Source organism: Salminus brasiliensis, chromosome 1 (genome assembly GCF_030463535.1).
Source record: "Salminus brasiliensis chromosome 1, fSalBra1.hap2, whole genome shotgun sequence".
NCBI classification, from domain to species: domain Eukaryota; kingdom Metazoa; phylum Chordata; class Actinopteri; order Characiformes; family Bryconidae; genus Salminus; species Salminus brasiliensis.
In genome coordinates this window covers 52,965,043-52,984,836 of record NC_132878.1, presented here as the reverse complement: position 1 = coordinate 52,984,836, position 19,794 = coordinate 52,965,043, and the positions used below count along the sequence as shown (strand labels likewise).

At 42.2% G+C, this 19,794-nt stretch overlaps 2 protein-coding genes across 4 annotated transcripts; one reads left to right on the top strand and one right to left on the bottom strand.

Moving 5' to 3' along the window:
- Positions 1 to 170: 170 nt before the first annotated feature.
- On the bottom strand, positions 171 to 14,330 carry ppat (phosphoribosyl pyrophosphate amidotransferase). Its single transcript, XM_072682617.1, has 11 exons — positions 13,912 to 14,330; positions 6,239 to 6,305; positions 5,141 to 5,347; positions 4,930 to 5,042; positions 4,687 to 4,829; positions 3,500 to 3,572; positions 3,260 to 3,411; positions 3,004 to 3,131; positions 2,532 to 2,753; positions 2,257 to 2,377; positions 171 to 1,167 (listed from the first exon to the last, which is right to left on the bottom strand). The coding sequence occupies exons 1-11, from the start codon at positions 14,037 to 14,039 to the stop codon at positions 995 to 997; spliced, it is 1,527 nt and encodes a 508-aa protein (XP_072538718.1). The 5' UTR covers positions 14,040 to 14,330; the 3' UTR covers positions 171 to 994.
- On the top strand, positions 7,099 to 19,765 carry paics (phosphoribosylaminoimidazole carboxylase, phosphoribosylaminoimidazole succinocarboxamide synthetase). Of its 3 annotated transcripts, XM_072682599.1 has the most exons (16): positions 7,100 to 7,563; positions 8,857 to 8,996; positions 9,111 to 9,249; positions 9,366 to 9,434; positions 10,724 to 11,452; positions 11,561 to 11,638; positions 13,137 to 13,312; positions 14,738 to 14,774; positions 15,075 to 15,272; positions 15,861 to 16,039; positions 16,300 to 16,479; positions 16,654 to 16,767; positions 17,508 to 17,591; positions 18,339 to 18,519; positions 19,023 to 19,181; positions 19,422 to 19,765. In XM_072682599.1, the coding sequence occupies exons 1-16, from the start codon at positions 7,152 to 7,154 to the stop codon at positions 19,586 to 19,588; spliced, it is 3,042 nt and encodes a 1,013-aa protein (XP_072538700.1). In that variant the 5' UTR covers positions 7,100 to 7,151; the 3' UTR covers positions 19,589 to 19,765. The 3 variants fall into 3 exon arrangements, with proteins under 3 accessions (XP_072538690.1, XP_072538700.1, XP_072538708.1); XM_072682589.1 differs by having other exon boundaries at positions 7,099 to 7,563; positions 8,857 to 9,249; XM_072682607.1 differs by lacking the exons at positions 7,100 to 7,563; positions 8,857 to 8,996; positions 9,111 to 9,249; ... (2 more) ...; positions 11,561 to 11,638; positions 13,137 to 13,312 and adding an exon at positions 14,443 to 14,601.
- The last annotated feature ends 29 nt before the right edge of the window (positions 19,766 to 19,794 follow it).

The window sequence follows — 19,794 nt, the reverse complement described above, 5'->3', positions numbered from 1 at the left end:
TGGACCATGGCTTTATTGTTAAAGTTTAATGTGTACCTTGTTTGTTACAAATTTAATGTCTTTGTGTGTTCGCAATGTAGAAGAAACTAGAAATGTGATCCTAGAACTGTCTGGCTTTTGCGTGTTGTGTATGGCTGTAAATAATAATGCAAAACTTTTACATGTGTTCAGATGTTTTAATAAATGGTTTTACTTGTTTTACACAGAGCCTGATGTTTCGTTGGCAAATACAACTGAAGCATAAAGCACTTTTCTTGCCATTGCTTCAGGTTTCATCAGCCCAGCCCATGCAACAGTTTACATGACTTTTACAATGTAGACAATGCAACACCCTTTCATACAGTGTATTGGGTGTTTAGGGACACATCCTTGTGCGTGTTCTCTCAAGAACATAAGAGCCTCAGCTTCTCTACCGCTCACAAAGCATCCATTTGGCACTCCAGTTGGGAAGTGTAACTGGAGCCATCAGCATCTTAATGGACTTTGGTCATTAGAGGATTGATTCTTTAACTGGCAAATTGGCTAAATGTGGGTATAGGAAAGGCACATGTTAATGTTGGCACATATGGTTTACTTTCCACAGGAATGCAAGGGTCAAATGGGAGATAACTGGAATGTAAACAATTGGCAAGAGGATAGGGGAAAGTACAATCATTTCCAAGACATGCATTTAGGATTCCCAGTGCCTGTCCAAATTTAAATTGTGGATAATGCATGTGTCTAATTTAAGTTAGCAAAAATGCTAAGATATAGTCTACTTTAAACTTATGCTAATGCTTGTAGGCAACATTAAAAAAAGACAAAATTATCAAAGACCGCATGAATGTCCTTTGCTGTTGATGTAGAATGTGGAAACCCTGGTAAATTACATGCAGGCAGGAATACCTACTGCATCACATACCTAAGGTATCTACACTATGAGAAGATGACTGCCGTTTGCCAGACCGTCTGGACTTGAAAAGAATGTTTAGTGATTATGTTTCTGTCCATTTCATCACCACTCCAGTTCGACAGGGTATTTGCCAGTCAGGCATGCTGTGCAATGACCCACTCTCTTGCTGGTCTTGGTTCTGGGACTGATCTGCTCCTTCTCCCCACATACCTCAATCCCACCCTGAACTGCAGTCACCAGCCCCTCGACAGACAGATACCGCACACTAGTAGCCCCTACACAGCAAAAGAATAAGTGGATAAGGGCATTGTTTAGGCAGACGACCACTTATCCTGCGTAGACAGATCCTGAAGAAAACTGCAGTGTTACAGTATTGACGAATTGCATTACATAAACAGACATGTTAAAAAAAAGTGAGCATACTGCCTTTGTAAAGAGACGTACTGAAAAATCTGAGCAATATTAATATGTATACTTTACATAAACATGACATGATAGCAGTGATTGGTATTGCATAGGATAAAGAGGTTGCAATATACACCTACAAAATGTAATGAAAGTGGGAGTAGGAGGTTACTTTGTGCTATACAATGGTATTCAGCACAGTTTAGTCAGCAGATCAGTACCATTTCTACTGCTGAAGACTCCATGAGCTTCATTTACCAATATTTTAAGAAGTAAAGAATTTACTGTCCGCATAAACTTAACAAATTCCAAATAAGAAAACTCATGCAGTGAAAACTGTGAGTGGGTTTTAGAATGGTTGGTGAATAATTCCCATTGTGTAACGACCAATATATTGTCTGATATGTCCATATCCGCCTAAATGCTGAGTATCAGCAGATACTGATCTAATCTTTAAAGTGTTTCTAATAATACAAACTAATACAGCCACACAGTTTAGATGAGAGATGTACTGCTAATTAATTCTGTAGTAAAATCACCTTGTTTTTACTGAACTGTTTTTTTTATTTGATGGCCAACTTTTAAATGACTGATGATTATAATGCACTTTTTTAATCTTATAAAAATCTTAGAAAGTTGACTACTGATGTGAGAACTATTTTATAGAGCTGTAAATGCACTCAGATTTTACAGTACAGTATACCCAATCCATTACAATATGCCTGGATATAATGGTTTGGAATGTCTATTAATAATTAGTAATGGCTACTAATATAGTAGTAGTATAGTAATAATAGAATCATTTGAATGAATCAATAGAATCATAGAAGTCTAATTTACTGCCTTTATTCAGTGGTGCCCAATCATCGTCTACTCCAACTAATGACTAATGATGAGAGCCTGCCATGATCTGCCACTCAATAAATACATATGCATTGCCTTTCCTGATCATGACTTACCAATGTAGCCAGCGATGTCCTCAAACTCTGGTTTATTTGCAATCAGCTCCTCTTTGGTAGGGATGTTAATGCCCATGTAACAGGGGAATCGAATTGGAGGAGACGCCACTCGAATGTGGACCTGGGAGTTGAAATAGTCAAGAACTACATCAGAGTCTTGATTTAGAGTAAAATAACGTCACACATCAGTGGATTACATGGATTACATACTTTGCTGTCATTTAATTAATGTAAAAAATAAAATCCTTATTTTATATAAATAGGAATTTGCCTACCTCTGTTGCTCCTGCCTCTTTAAGCAGTTTAATAATAGGTGAGATGGTGTTGCCTCTCACAATAGAGTCATCAATCAGCACCACTCTTTTACCAGCAAAGTTGTCCGTCAATGCTCCAAATTTCTTGGCCACGCCGAGCTGACGTAAGCGAGTGTTTGGCTGAATGAAAGTTCTGCCAACATAGCGGTTTTTGCACAGGACCTCTACATATGGTAGGCCAGACTGCGAAAGACAAAGCACCATACAATAATCTTACAACTAACAAAAACAAACCACAGCATACAAGCAGTAGATGTAAACAGCAAAAAATAAAGTATTATGTGCTGTTTTCCACCACAACATGACTTTATATAACTGTAGCGCCTGTACAAATGATAAAGCTTTTTTTGCCAATATACTGTCAATTAACTCAAATACAACATTGTTAATACAGGCTTACAGTTCCTTTACGTCACCCCCCCTCATTTCTCACCATTTGTGCGTATCCTAAAGCAGCAGGAGTGGCTGACTCTGGAACTGTGCTGACCACATCTGCTTCAGTAGGGGCCTCGATAGCAAGCTGGCGTCCACAGCGCTGCCGGACTGTGTATACCATCTGACCTGCAACAATCAAACAATCAAACTTCTGAATGCTAATAAAATTGTTAACATTTAGCTACTGAAATATCACAACCATATTTCAACTATCTGCCTTCTTAATAAATACGAATCTTTCATCATGCACTTGCCTTCAAATATGGAGTCTGGTCTGGCGAAGTAGACATATTCAAATATACAGAAGGCAGGGGGGTCTCCCTCTGGGCGAGGAACAATACTCAGGCTCTTGATGCCATGTTTAGAAATCTGCACAATTTCTCCTGGCTGTACTTCACGGTAATACCTGTATACACAGACAGGGCATCCACCTCAGTTACCAAGTGTTTGGTAGTTTTATAGTGGCAGGTGGTGACTGGTGTTGAAAGTCTTACTTGGCGCCGATGGACTGGAAGCTGCAGGACTCAGAGGACACCACCCAACCTTCGGTGTCCCCCTCTCCGCTGCCTGAGAAGCAGAGAGAGAGGACCTGTGTCATCATTTTACTAAAGATATTGCAGATCTAATACAGTTCAATTACAATAACCCAAAAGAGATAGCAGCTCTCGTCTAATCTGTGAAGCTATAAAAACAAATACAGAATTGTATATTAATACAAAGACTTTCATTTTGTTTTCTAAAATGACAGTTTGGTGAAAAGACTAATATACACAATTTTGTTCTCACCCTCACCCTATCCAGTTATGGTCAGAAGTTTACATACACTCATTGTGGACTTAAAGGTCATGGCCATATTGGGCTTTATGTGATTTATTTTTTTAACTGTTCTTTTTCTGGGGCAGAATGGGTGCACAATAGAATGTCCCCAATATCTTGTTGAAACCATTATCCTGAACAACTGATGCTCCTATCCAGTATTAGTATAATAAACACTGACCTTTGAGACCATGTTTGTGACTCTTAAGAGAAAAGATAATTAAGGTCAGTCACTTCTTGCTTGGAAATTTACCGCTGGAGTCATCCACATGTAACTTATTTACATGACGATGAGGTTTCTGAATCACCAATGGAGCATTAATTTGAGCGAAAAGTGTAATAGTGCTAGATTTGACATAAACCCTAAATCTGCTATTAATTAATTATTATTAATGATGAAAAATGTAATGCCATTTCCTCCATTTCCTCCTTCATAATGCTGAAGATGCACTTTTTGAATCTGATGGACCTGTTCGGTATATATAGTGCTCCTAATAAAATGCTCTGATGGGCTGAGCAAAGTTTAGTTATGGTAAAATATGCACTATTCATTTATATATGAATGATCTTTGAATCTTGAAAGAGCTTTCACGTCCCTCACAGAACATTTACACCACTCACATCTTGAAGGCAAATGAATTCAGTAGCTTCAGGTGTTCCAGAGTAAGGAGAGCTAGATCACAAGCAATACCATAGCAGTGTTTTGTTTTGCAGAGACTCTGTTGGTTGTCTTTTCAACTTTCATTTTCAGACACCCAATGCTTTTCATGATCATTTGGGTATGGCTGAAATTATGCAATTGTACAAATTCCATTGTTCACCTTTTGCATCTTTATCTACATCTTTATATTTATAGTCTCTGTACCTGAGTGTAGTTTTGAGATGGGCACAAGACGGCCAATGCTGAGAGGTCTGTTGCCATACGGGTCTCGCACGGCATAGATCACATCCTTATGCATTACCAGCAGAGAGTAGGAAGTGGGCGTCTCGGTCATCAAGTTTTTAATGCTAAATTAAAACAAAGAAATTATAGTGCAAACAAAAATGAAAACATAGTCAGATATAATCCAGTCTTTTGACTCTGTGTGCAATGCTTTGGACAACTGACCGTGCTACCCAATCAGGAGTATCGACCTCCTCCATGGGCGGAGTTAGAGCAAGCAGCTGCGTGATGAGCTCGCTGTCTGAACTGGTGGAAAGGCCGACGCCATGTCTCATAACCTAAAAGGAAAAACAGGGTTTTCTTCTTTCTCTTCTCTGCCTCTGTGCTGCATGTGAATCAGTAGTAACTCATTCATTTCTAAATAATCATGATCCACCTTCTTGCGCAGGGCGGCAGCGTTGACGAGTTCTCCGTTGTGTGCCACGGCAATCTTGCCATGCAGGGTGTCCACCACAAACGGCTGGCAGTTCTGCAGCTCTGACATACCCGTGGTGGAATAGCGCGTGTGCCCGATCCCCAAATTACCATGTCTCAGCTTCAGCAAGTCTTCTGATTTAAAGGCTGTGCTCACTAACCCCATGCCCTGAAGAAAGAAGGAAATATTAATAATAATACACTGTGTTAGAGAGACTGCTAAAATAACACCACAGTTCTTAAAGATATACACAGATGATGTTCTGAAGTTGGTGAAATTGGAAGCAGCACCAGCAAAACAGTATGTCTGTCTTTGAAAAAAAGGCTATGGAAGTGAACACAGTACACTGTTTTTTTTTTAATTTTTTTTATTATTATTATTATTATTATTATTATTTTAACTATTTTAACATTTACAAAAGTAGAACAGCCCTGCTCCAACACTGTAAATTGCAGAAGACCTGACTCAGGTGTGCTTGGGCAGGAATCAGGCCTGGGGTTCCCCACCCCTGTTATACATAGTACCCCTGTAAATAATAGTTTTGTTTTTTTTTTTGCTTTATTATTATTTTTACTTTAAATGACTGATTATAGATATATTATTTCTATATTGATATCTTATATTGATATTATATAGTATACTGGTCACACCTATGGTCTATAAATATATAATTATCATAATAAAATCATTTAGTAACAACTATATTGATCACCCCTAGTGTCTGTAAACAACTGTATGATTTAATAAGTCAAATTAATCAATGATTTATTAAATTATACTGATCACCCGTAGTGTCTATAAATATGTAATTCTCATAATAAAATCATTTTGATTTAATAGAAATTATATTGCTTACCCCTAGTGTCTATAAAGATATAATTATCATAATAAAACCATCTTGATTCAATAATTATATTGATCACCCTTAGTTTATAGTGTCTATAAATATATATACACACACGTTTTCTGTTCTGACCCTAGGCCGTGCAAGTCCACACATAAAGAAGCTGTATAATTCCTGTTGGGGAACAAACATTTTCACACATTAAACCGTGTTACCTTCAGAGCGGTGTACGTGGGTGGAGTGGACCCATTACTCGCAACAATTCCAGCACTCTCTTGACCCCTGTTTAACATAACAAGAGCAGTGTGTTAATACTTTATGGTGTTGCTAACTGCTTTGAAACTACCGTGTTAGCATGGTTCACAATTTACTGATTGCAGGGTGACTGTTTGCCATTTTCTATTTCCAAGTGTGTGTGTTAAAATAAAAAGAACAGGCCTGCCATGCTGCAGCAACATGTCTTGGCAAGTGAGAAAATGAACTAGGAAAGAATGAGCGCCTCCCCATCCCTGGCTGGTCGTCTCCTTCTAGCGCAGATAGAGCCTATCAAAATCAAAGCAGTGTGCGAACACCAACTGTTTTGAATGACTGCCTAACTTCAAGCCCTGAGGCAGGTCAAACTGGTTCATGTGTGAGACGGGTTAGCAGAGAGAGAGAGAGAGCAGGCGTGGAAAGTGTGTGCTGCGAGAGAGAGCAGGAGAAAGACTATGATAGACTGAGGGTGAAAAACTGTGGAATGTTACAGCAGCTGCTGGGCAGAAAGAGAAGACATCTCTCCCTCTCTCTCCCTCTCTCACACACTCACAGAGAGAGAGAGAGAGAGAGAGACTGAGAGGGAGTAAGCCTTTATCGGTTGCCTTATTTGGAGGGCTTGTCGCTGTGGCTGCAGCTGTGTGGCTCCTTCACCAAGCCACTTCTCACATTTCCCCCCACCCCTCCCCCACAGCTTAAGCCAGTCACAAAGCTGCTCTCAGTCACGTGCCCACTCCTAACTGGCTCAACCGTCTGGTTGCCTAGGAGACCGAGCTTAAGGCAAGCGGGGGGAGGGCGAGAGAGCAGTAGAAGGGAGGAGGGAAAAAAGCAGAAGCGAAAATCCAACAGAAGCCATTTCTAGGCTAGCTCAGAAACATGGAGCCCAGTGCAGAGGAGAAGAGGAGTGGTAGCAGAGAGGAGGAGAGGCAGCAGCAGAGAGGAACAGCAGCCCACTGGAATGGGAGTGAGGTGAAGGCTCTCCTGGTAGTCTGGAGGGAGAGAGAGGCCTGGGACGAGCCAGAGGGCAGAGCCAAGTACGAGGCTATCTCAAGCCGGTTGAGAGATTTTGGCATTATGAGGGATTGGGTTAGCTGCCAGACGCAAAGCAGAGCGATGGCTCTACCAGACTGGAGGCCTCCACCACCCAGAGCACAGCAAGGCTACAGCTCAGCGGGCCAGGCACCAGCCGACAACAGGACGGCGCAGAGGCCTTACGAAGCGGGAGACGAACATGGCAGTCCTGCCAACAGGAGAGAGGGAGCAGCTTCCCTGAGCACTTTTCAGGAGGGTAAATATCCGACATTCAACATGACCACAACACTGAACTGATTTTGAAGATTTTTTTTAAATTCATGAATACAGACGAATTTATAATACCTGGTGGCTCAGAACAGCCTACATATTACTTTACATTTAGATTTTACATTTATGGAATTTAGCTGACGCTCTTATCCCGAGCACTTATACTCATATTACAGAGGCAGGCCAATGTAGTCTTAGGAGTCTTGCCCAAGGACTCTTACTGGCATAGTCACCCAGACCAGGAATCGAACCCTGGTCTTCCACATGGCATGGTAGCTCACTGGAAGGTAAAGGAAGTACCATGCATACTTTAAGTCAAATACTTTCTCAACATCTATACATCAATATTAGTTAAGTTAAGTAAAGCGCATTTTCAATTTAACACAAAGAATCTGGGAAATTTATGGGAATTTTTGGGACTTACCTGGGTGGCTGCCAATTTAGTAATTTAACTCTAAAATTCTGTGTTATTTCACACACCAAAATACATTAAATGATTAAACTATTCATTACTGGCTAATTCTGTAAAGATAAAGGCCCCTGAAGCCATACTTTTAAGCCAATACCTTTAAGACAAGTAGTATTCTCTGAGACCGTAACACAAAACTTAGAAAGTTAGATCGAATAGTTAATGCTTTCAAATTAGTGCAACTTTACAACTCCATGGAACACAGTGGGGATTAGTAAAATTAGGTTTTTTTATAATATGTGTATTTCTTGATGCATTTTACTAAAGAATATTTTGTCTCCATAGCTCTGATTGTGAGATTTTATTTTATTTATTTAATTCATTTTATTTTGGTGCCAAGCATGGATGCCTGTTCATGCCTGCAGTCACTTTGTGAATGACATGGCATGGTTACCTTTTACTTTCTGTAAACTTTTACTAATCTAACTATTTGGCAAAGAAAATCAGCACCGTATAATATGCAACAACTGCCATCCACTGTGAAAATGAATAGCAAAACAAAAATCTGACATTTTAAATATATCTGTTTTAACCTGACTAGCTGAGCCCTGTTAAAAGCCAATGAAATGATTTGAATGTGTCCAACAGGTTTCACCAGATAATTAAATACACATCAGCTTCTTAAATGCAAATTTACTAATGGCCTTTTTCAGGTGGTATTTCTTCACAAGGCAGTCTTTTGTTATGGCCTGTTCTGAGGGAACCAGTGCAACCCATCACGCAAACAGTGAAAAATGCCCTATGTGGACTTTTTGGTTGTATTACAGTCATCTCCATAAAGTAAGGAACACCAGTCCATTCCTTTTTCAGGCATGGAAGGAGGGAGGCACTGGTCTGACAAAGAGATCCGGGCTCTTCTCACTGTCTGGGCCGACCGAGAGGTCCAGGGGCGTCTGCAGACCACCCATCGCAACAAAGCCATCTTCCAAGAGATGGCCCGCCGCCTAGAGGTACAGCATGGCGTGGTGCGAGACTGGAGGCAGTGCCGCACCAAATACAAGAACCTCAAATACGATTACAAAGTGAGCAAGAGTCAAGGTCGATCCATGCGCTTCTTTGCGGAGGTGGATGCCATTCTACAGGGCAAGGTCAATGATGACGGCCTAGACGAGGATGATGATTTGCCCAGGGAAGAACCTGAGAGAGACCAGGGATCTGGTAGGCTGGGGCATGGAGAAGACCACTACATTAAAATTGATGATGGTAAGAGACTAAACATAAGCTGCACAACTTCAATGAGAAAAGTACTACCCATGTTGAAAGGTGGTCGGTCATCTTTTTTCCTTACTCTTCTGTTTCTTCCTGTCTTTTCTCCTCAGATGAAAGTCTGGCAGATATGCAAACAATAATAAACACCGGCTCTCATCCTCTCATCACAAAGGATACAGGTGTGTCTTCTGATCAGAACCTAGTACAAATATACAATATGCCATTGGGGTCTACCAGCTATACCGGATTACATCCAGGTTTTCACTTCTGGGCACTGCCACACACACGTAGGTATGAATCATGAAGGTTCATGATGAATACCTGAAAACGTATCCATCAAAGACTTGAACTTTGTACAGTCCACTAGATGGTGGTGCAACCTTTTTTTTTTTTTTTTGCTGGAAGGGAGAAGGCGACACCTGGCCATTTAATTAAAACAAGGAGCATGATATGGAGTCCTCCTGGCTAGCCCAACATATACACATTATATATACACATTTTGGTTGTTGATGCTAAGACAGAACCAGCAGCTTGTTAGGATTATTAGCTAATCATTTCTGTACTTATCTTACTTGACCATGAAGTAAAACGTATGTCTTATACTGCTGGCTGGAATTTCCGGTGCTGGAAAGAAGTACCCCACTCAGCAAAACCTATTGAAAAGAATAGGCACTTACACTAAGGACTGTCTGTCTACCTCCATTATTATAACATCGTGGGTCAGTGCAACAGCTAGAGCAGTGGTAGGAATTTTCAGTATTGAACTTTGGAGAGGACAAATGCCTTATTTTATCTGGATAAGTTTGATATGTGTAAATTAGTGCTATCTTCTGTGTCTGAAAAGGCCCACACACTTATCACAGAGTGCTTAGTCCAGAGTCTTACTCTGTTGATTGTAATGGCTTTTGGACCTACAAAACAATTATTTGGACATATTTTCAGGGTACTGAGTTTGCTCTTTTTTCCCCTTTGGAACAGGGTTTGTAACAATCAGAAATGGAAAAAATAAAAACTATATGAATGTAAAAAATTATCTATGAATATAAACACTGCATGCACTGCCTGCCATCAGCAGCCGGAGCCTGAGAAAGCACAATTGGCCTTGCTCTCTCTGGATGGGTAGATGGCTCTCTCCCCACATCACTTCAGTGTGATGCTGGCCGACACAAGCATCTGCTAGCTAGGTTATCCGGTGCTGTCCTCAGACAGAGTTGGTAACCTGGTAACCTGGTGACGTTGCATCTGTGGCAATTTGAAAAAAGCCAGTGGCTGGCATGTGCATGTGTCTGAGACATGTGCTAGTCCTAATCCTTCTAATGTCAGGAGCATTACATGTGATAGGGGGAGGAAAAAGTGGGTTGGGTTATTGGCTAATCATTGGGTAAAACTGGGTAAAAAATAAATAAATAAATAAATGACTACACTGTAAAACCCGACCAACTTCCTCATCTGCTCCTTTCTACACAAGGGCCAAGTACATCTCCAATGAGCAGAATGGCATCAGAGGACGCAAACGTGATCACTGTTCATGACTCGGGCCGGAACTGGACCGAGGAGGAGGTGGCCGCGCTGCTCAACATCTGGTCAGAGGAAGGGATCCAGCAGCAGCTGCAGGTTTCAACCCGAAACAAGGATGTGTTTGTGCAAATATCGCGACGGCTTCTTCAGCAGGGCGTGGAGAGGGACTGGAAGCAGTGTCGCACCAAATACAAGAACCTGAAATATCTTTATCGTTCTCTACAGAGGGGCAAGGCTGATATCGGAGACACTCGTCGCATCATGAAGTTTTATGAGCAGCTGGACAACATTCTGTCCAGGCCCAACAGTGGCCTCTACAGGACTTCTGGGATGTTCAGTCCTCCCATGTTTGATGAGCATTCCTTTGGAGAAACGCCTTCACATGAAGACTGTGATGTTATTGCTGTTGAATATGATCAGCAGGACATGGACGATGCCATTTTGAGAGGATCTCCTGGCATCACTACCAGACTGGTCCAGAACCAGGCCACAACAGACAGCGGTTTAAAGAGGTCAGTGGAGAACCCTGATGCTGAATATGGAAAAGGGACTCGAGTAGACGACATGTTGCTAAGGTCAAACGGCAGCACACAGGCAGGATATGGAGAGCGGCCCCTGTGTAGTCATTCGGTCACAGCTGGACCATATGACGGAGGTCAGGAATACAAAATAAACAAAGGTAACTCATTTATGAAGAATCACTGCTCAAAACTAAAATAATTATAATAATAATTATTATTATTATTTAAAAATATATATATGCACACGTATGTTTGTGTGTATGCAGATGACTCCGAGACAACATTCATGGAAAGAGAGCATGCAGTGTCCAGCAGAAGAAGAAAGAGAAAGGCCACCGATGAAGGTTATTTATGTTTCTCACTTCATTAGAAGAGGATGGATGTTCATTTAAAAGACTGACATGTGGCAAAAAACGCTTAAAAGGAGAGTCTTACGACTGACCATGTGACTGACCACAGTCTTAATAAAATCAGCGTGAGAAGAGTATGAAGTGCACATGGGAAAGATTTAAAGTCACAAGGTCCTCCAAGGTCACAGGACACCAAATTATGTGTGAAGGCATTTTAATGGGAAAAGCAATCAGAATATTGCAACTAAAACGGGGGGTGGGTGCTGAGTTGGCTAAATAAATGAAGCATTTTACATATTTTATGATATTTATCATAATTCATGTACACAAAATATACCAACAGCATAATTTAAAAAATGATAGCTACCCACTATGCAAATACTCTCCCATACCAAGTGCTGTGACTTTTTTTTCTCAACATATGCAGCACTCTATTCAGTTAAATATGACTGATTATGCTCTTTGAAATGAAATGTGCAGTCAATTTTTTTTTTGTTTTTAAACACTGACGATATCCACAATATACCCATACAATTATATTTTGTACCACAATAACAAAATTGATCACAATATGATAAAATATTGGAGTGGGCAATATGACACTATGAGAACTTTATCAATAAGGATATCAGCAGGTGATTGCTTTTCTGAGCATTAAAGTATAGATTTGACTGCTATTTTAAACAAGTATTTAATACTGCATTTATTTTTGAAGCTATTCATTAAGAGAATGCAAAACTCCTGTAGTAAAATTTACACCTATACTTAGGGCTGGGCGATATGGTAAAAATACTGTATCACAATATTTAACAACTTTTTAGCAATACATGACATTTATCATGATTTTATATATATATATATATATATATATATATATATATATATATATAAAATCACAGACTAAAACCATCAGTAGCGACAGATTCTTATAAACTACTATTCTGCTACTCTCTGGTACTCTGTACAGTGATTTATACTCAACATTGGCTGCTCTTCATCTAATTAAACCAGTCTAATTACACCGCCTGTAATGAAACCTGCTGATCAGTGTTTATTAAGCACCAACCGTATCCTCCATAAGCTTAGAAAATCATAATGTGTAACAGAATTGATCACAATACGATAAAATACCGTCATACTGCCCAGCTCTATCTATACGCCTACAGAAATAAGAATAAGATTTCTCTGTAACGCTAACCCAGGTGGACGTAATTCTAATGTGTATGTATTGGCATCTGCAGATGCGTTCCTAAAAACGACCAAAATGGACCACGGACATGGTGCAACTGTAAGCTTCATTAAATAGAGATTTAGACAGATCTGTATTGTGTATCACATACCCAGAAGATACTCACATGCTACTCAAGCATTTTCATCATCCCCATCCCGCAGTGCAAAGCACTACAGATATTGATTACAGATTGGTGGATTCTGGATTGGTTGATCTAGATTATAATATGTCCATCTGTTAACTCTTGCCTTGGGTTCACAGACTTCAGCCTGACCTGTAAAAGGTTTCATCAGAGCATGGACGATGGAGACAGCAGCACAGACTGGTCCGAGAACATCGACTATCAGTGCAAAGAAGAGCAGGATCAATACATTCCGATCATGGAAATCACCTCTGTGTGTTCAATGGCCTCAAACACCCCAGCATCTGAGAACCTGGTGAGTTGGCAGAGCTACAGTTTACCCTGATCAATGAGTTTTTTTGATCAGAGGACCTGACTACCTCAGTTCTCCCCCCCACCCACCCACCCACCCACCCTTGTGCCTGGACCAAAGTGTCACACAGATCTACAGGTGGTCAACCAGTAAACAAGCTTTGTGGAGGGTCAGGGTTAGGTTTTTAGTTGAGATTAAAGTAAAAAGTAGGTGTAGGATTAGGTTCAGAGAATTAGGACACAGTTCTGTTGCATTTAGGAGACATTTAGTTAAAAGAGAAAGGTAAAATAATTGTCAATATGAGGCAAACTGAAAAGGCTAGCTAGCATAACATGACTGAACAGCTTGAGCATTGGGGGGACCGGAGGACAGCTTGGCTAACTCTCTCTCACTCACTCACTCACTCACTTCGACTGGGGTCCCTCAAAGCAGTGAAGGAGGGGGGCAATAACAGCTGCTTATTTCTTTTCCTGAACTTCAGCAGTGTCCGCAAACCTTCACGCAACCTCATCCACCTCAGCCCTCAAAATAAGCAGTCAGCTCAGCTGAGCTCTTCAGTCAGCTCTCAGAGGCTGGACGTGAAGGTGAGCAAGGAGCCTTACCTGTGCTGTAAGGCTACCAGACCCAGGGTCAAAATCTGCGCCACTTCCAGCTGTGTTGGCCACTCTCCTGCTGCCACACAGCCGAACACGCCGCACTCCTCTCCGATACCGGACTCCTCAAACTCCATGCCCGCTGCGTCTCTCCGAGCTCTCCCCGAGGTGTCTCCTGACACGGGCCTCCCCGCGCCGCCTCACAGTCGCCCGGTCCGAACACGTGCTGCTGGTACAGCGCAGGCCTGTACCAACTCAGAAACGGGGGTGCCGGCCGCTCTCGAGCAGACTCTCCAATTAAACTAAAGCAAGGCAAACTTGCCCCAGTGTTGTTAGTTTAGTGGGAAAGTAGTCTTAAGATTTAACTCCAAATGAACTCGAACGTGCAAAGCTGCTTTGGGGGGTCGCGTTTGGGGGCTCGTTATTGCGCTTAAAAGGTAGCTCGCGCTAGCCAGCTCAAGTTCGCGGAGGCTGTGCTTAAAAACACACGTTATTTGCTCGGAAGAAGGGGACAACGATTTTCCCCACGTGGTTGAAGATGGCGGCGTGTCTCTGATTGGTTTTTATAAATCGGCAGAGTGTCGTAATGGGTGTCCTCACTACTTAAAAAAAAAAAAAAAAAAAGTCTTGCCTCTCCTTCCCCTCTCCCAAACTTTACTCCAGTTCTCCTCGGGCGGAGCGGTCGGTTCCCTCTCACAGGTACCTTTAGCTAGCTACTTGTCCCAGGGGGGGTAAAACGTTAGATGCACGACAGACACACTGTGGTAGAGCTGTGTGCACGATCATTAGCTAAACCCTTCTGTCTCTTTTTTTTTTGTTGTTGTTGTTGCTGCAGGGCTTAAGAGTTTCAGCTGAAATGGCGTCCAGTGCAGGTAGGTTGCTGGTGTTTCTGTCTTACTGAATGGTGCCATGCATAATCACTGGAGCCCAGTGAACTAAACGAAGTGCAGGACTAATAATGCAGCATAATGATGGTGTATGGCTGTTTTCCCTGTCTTTCTATTCTGTTTCATTGATTGTGCTTCTAATCACGTCGCTGTTTGGACCCCTGGCCATGCTGTGCGTACAGTGGCTGTTCACAGCTAGTGCTAAAAGTCCCTTAAACTGACCCACGTTTACAGTAACGCTGATTTTTTTTATTATTATTTTTAACGAAATCTGCTACCTCCTAGATCTCAAACTCGGAAAGAAGCTGAACGAGGGCAAGACCAAGCAGATCTTTGAGCTCCTGGACGAGCCCGGCCATGTCCTGGTTCAGTCCAAGGACCAGATCACTGCGGGCAACGCGGTGCGGAAAGACCAGATGGAGGGCAAGGCCGCGATAGCGAACAAGACCACCAGCTGTGTGTTCAAGCTCCTGCAGGATGCTGGTGAGTGAGACACACACACACACACACACACACAGGGGCTCAGTTTCATCATGCATGTACATATTAGATACTCTTATTATTAGGGTGGGGGTTGGCTGGCTGTAGATATTCTGCTTTTCTTCCTGTGCATTTCCCTGAACCATGTGTGCATAATTATACACCAGTTGTGCAATCTCTAACCACAGAGCAAAAGTGAAGGTGACCAATTTCTTAACATTAACCCCCTTTAACACAGCAATTTGAATGAATTGGAGTAAGGACAGCCCATGCGTATAGCTCATGATGGTGCTTGTGCCGAGAAAATCAGTGTCTTGTGACTGGTGCTTGCTTAAATTAAGCAGAAACATGTACACGCCTGCTGCCTGAGTGCAGACCGTTGTCAGTGTTGCCCCGTTTTGCTGAATGTCAAGGACAGCTTTATACAAATATATAAAACAAATAGTTACACTGTCTTCCCCCACCCCCCTAAATCAGTGCAGGCTGCTGTGATTTTTTTATTTTATTTTTTTTATTGATACATTTATAATACATGAATAAGTTTGAATAAATGGAGACTGATGATCTGTGTTTGTGTCTTAATGTCATCAGGCGTTAAGACTGCCTTTGTGAGGCAGCATTCGGACACAGCCTTCGTAGCCAGCCGTTGTGAGATGATCCCCATCGAGTGGGTCTGCAGGCGCGTTGCCACAGGATCCTTCCTCAAGAGGAACCCAGGGGTCAAAGAAGGCTACCGCTTCTCCCCACTGAAGCTGGAAATGTTTTTCAAGGTAGGTCTTCATCGCGGAGTGGTTTCTTGTTTGGATGTAATTTGAGAAATAAATGATGACTCTCCTCACTTATCAGTCTTGAGTCAAATATTGATTAACAAAAGTATCAGTCCAGAAGTGACCTAAATGACACCATCCAGTTCTCACATGAGGTTTAAAATAATTGTCATGAAGTGGCCTAGTTCCAGCCCTAGTTATCACATCACTCTGTGTGAGTCAGAGCTTTTCTCTGAATCTGTCGCAACTCCTCTTTCTCTCAGGATGATGCTAACAATGATCCGCAGTGGTCTGAGGAGCAGCTGCTGGCAGCTAACTTTGACTTGGCAGGCATGTCCATTGGTCGCTGTGAGGTGGACATCATGAGCAAGAGCACGGTTGCCATCTTCGAGATCCTGGAGAAGGCCTGGGCCACCCAGAACTGCACCCTGGTGGACATGAAGGTACTTTCAGGGCACTGGGTATCACCTGACTGAACTGGAATGCATTAGCAAGTAGAACGTGCTAAAACAAAGGACATGGTAGACATCCATGGTAGACCATGACTTGCTCCCTGGGTTCCCAGCATGGGCCGGTATTTGTTGTTGATGCTAAGTTTTACAATTGTTCACCTTCAGATTGAGTTTGGAGTGAACGTGACCACCAAGGAGGTTGTTCTGGCTGACGTGATTGACAACGACTCGTGGAGGCTGTGGCCTGCTGGCGATCGCAGCCAACAGAAAGACAAACAGGTAAGCTTCTTGTTACTGCAAAGACATTTACATTTACATTTATGGCATTTAGCAGACGCTCTTATCCATGTTGTAACACAATGGTAGGTGGTGGTGTTATCTGTTGCGCCACACCAACCACTTGTGACCTTGCTCTGGAAGTGACAGGAGTGAAGGAGTGTTGGGAGCAATGAATTTGGCTTTGAGAACTTTGTTAGTCAAGCTATACAAGTATACAATCGCAAAAGCACAAACCACACTCCAGCCATTGCATTTACATTTACATTTGTGGCATTTAGCTGACTCTTTTATCCAGAGCAACTTACAAGGTTACTCATGTCACATAGGTGGGCCAATGTAGTGTTAGGAGTCTGGCCCAAGGACTCTTATTGGTGTAGCGCAGCATAGTCACCACAGACTGGGAATTGAACCCTGGTCTCCCACAGGGTGTTGTAACTCAGTGGCAGGTAGTGGTGTTATATGTTGCGCCACACCAACCACTACAGCGAGTGGCACTGTAGCAGTTGGAACCTCATTTGGACAGGAGATCCTACATAAGGAATCCTTTCTACAAGAACAACCTACTAACTGCATACATTGCTGTTATTCGCATGTATTTACAGATGATTGGTGACTCATGATTTGTGTGTGAGGTTTTCCATCTGCAGTTATGAGCTCTCTACAGAGAATTGCTTTGTGAATCCTATACCTGTTGCTAGGTTCAGGCAGCTGAAGTTGGTGTCCTATCTGTTTCTCCATAGGTGTATCGGGACCTGAAAGAGGTCACTCCTGAAGCCATGCAGATGGTGAAGAGGAACTTTGAGTGGGTCTCTGAGAGAGTAAAGGTATGGCCTTTTGGCCCTTTTGCAGCAGTGCTTCCAGAAGTGCTACTAGACCACTTGAATGATGTCCAAGGTCTCATCATTTGCTTTGTTTTTAGAAGATTGATGTGTGGCAATAGCTCAGTTTTTGCCTCACGTGCTGTAATGTTGAAATCCTACTTTAAACGAAGTCGCTACAGATTAGCCATGCTGTTTAAGTTAAACATTTACATGTATTTGACTGAAATTGCCTAATTCCCACTATGTGACCTGGACTGTTGCCCTTTGATAACTCCTCACGCGCGGTGAACTTGCCCCCTCTGCCTTCAGTACAACTCGGGGTAGGGTGGGGGGGGGGGGGGTGCTGTTGTGGTGAACCTTATGACTGTTCAATGCTCTTCAGTATTTAATATTCTTACTGTATTTTGAATCCGTGAAAGAACCTGGCCATCTTCCTTCAGGAAGTGTAAAGTAGTCGTAAAGGGTGATGAGCAAGCGGATTGAAGACTGGACATAAGCCACCTTCCATTTGATAGTGTTTGAATTGTGCAATAGCGTTTGCTACTGAGCAGAACAGATTGGGTGATCTAGCTTTTGTATTAGGGCTTTCTTAATCCTCTCGTGTGTGTGTGTGTGTGTGTGTGTGTGTGTGTGTGTGTGTGTGTGTGTGTGTGTGTGTGTGTGTGTGTGTTTTTTTTTATTTATTTATTTTTATTTTTATTTTTTTTATTTATTTATTTATTTATTTATTAAATTTTTTTTTGTTTGTAGCTGCTTCTGGAACCCGAGTCAAGTGGAAGGGTTGTAGTACTTATGGGCTCAACTTCTGACATGGCTCACTGTGAAAGGATCCGCAAAGCCTGCAGCTCATACGGAATCCCCTGTCATCTTAGAGTCACCTCTGCACACAAAGGCCCTGACGAGACCCTGCGTATCAAAGCTGAATATGAGGGTAAAGTGGCTTTCTTCAGCACTCAGGCAGCTAATTTACACATGCCGAACTTTCATATAACCGTTTTACTTATTTTTTGATTCAAAGCTATTGCTCTGTGTATGAATGCCCAGTAACATGATGGGCTTTAATGCAACATAATACTGCCCAACTGTAGCAGCTTCAGAATCATGGACTTGTGATTGGGGGGGAAGGGAAATGGAGTCTTAGACATTCCCACTCTGGGCATGGCATGCCAGCTACTGCACCGTGTGACTTTGTAGCATGCTTAAGACTGATCATGAGAATCATGTAACACTGCATAATTTTACATAAACGCCTGTAATTACTTTTTAACCTTGTCTTTCAATGCCAGTTCAGTCCAGATCTCTCAGCTTATCACTGCTTTAATGCAGTGGTGTGAAAGTTCAACTTTTCCAGCTGTAGGGGGAGCCCAGGAGCAAAATAATCCTCTTCTCAAGAGACTGCTCAAATGGCCAATCTCTATTTGTTCATCTCCGCAGGCGATGGAGTTCCCACCATTTTCGTAGCAGTTGCAGGAAGGAGTAATGGTCTGGGTCCAGTGATGTCCGGAAACACAGCTTATCCAGTCATTAACTGCCCCCCTGTTACCCCAGACTGGGGTGCGCAGGATGTTTGGTCATCTCTTCGCATGCCCAGTGGTAAGAGGTTCTGTTGAATTTGTTGAAATGTATGTGTGCATGCAGTATTGCAATATTAGTGTGGCGAATTCTATCTGGAATTTAAGATATTAGTTTTACCAGAAGTGGCACTGTAATCCAATCGATTTGTTTAAAGCAGAGAGTATGAGAGTCATTCCCCAAGTGACTGTCAGACCTGTGTATATATGCTCTTATTTTTATTATGCTCTGTATTTTATTTATTTTTTTCCCTTCCTCCAGGTCTCGGGTGCTCCACAGTTCTCTCTCCCGATGCTGCTGCCCAGCATGCTGCTCAAATCCTAGGCCTCACCGACCACCTGATTTGGGCCAAACTGCGTGCCTCCATGCTGAACACCTGGATCTCCCTGAAGCAGGCCGACAAGAAGCTTCAGCAGTGCAGCCTCTGAACCAACAGCACTTCCGTTCACTTTCAACCATTCCAGATATTTTAACCATTCCATTGCTAATCTGTACTCACAGCGGTCATGTTCTATTGATGGAAGCCTGTGAATTGAGTGCCTTTATTTGCAGGTACAATTTCTCATCTGTACATGCTACAAATAAATAGATTCATAGGAAACCTTGATGTGGCCTTTTAATTACTACTGAATGA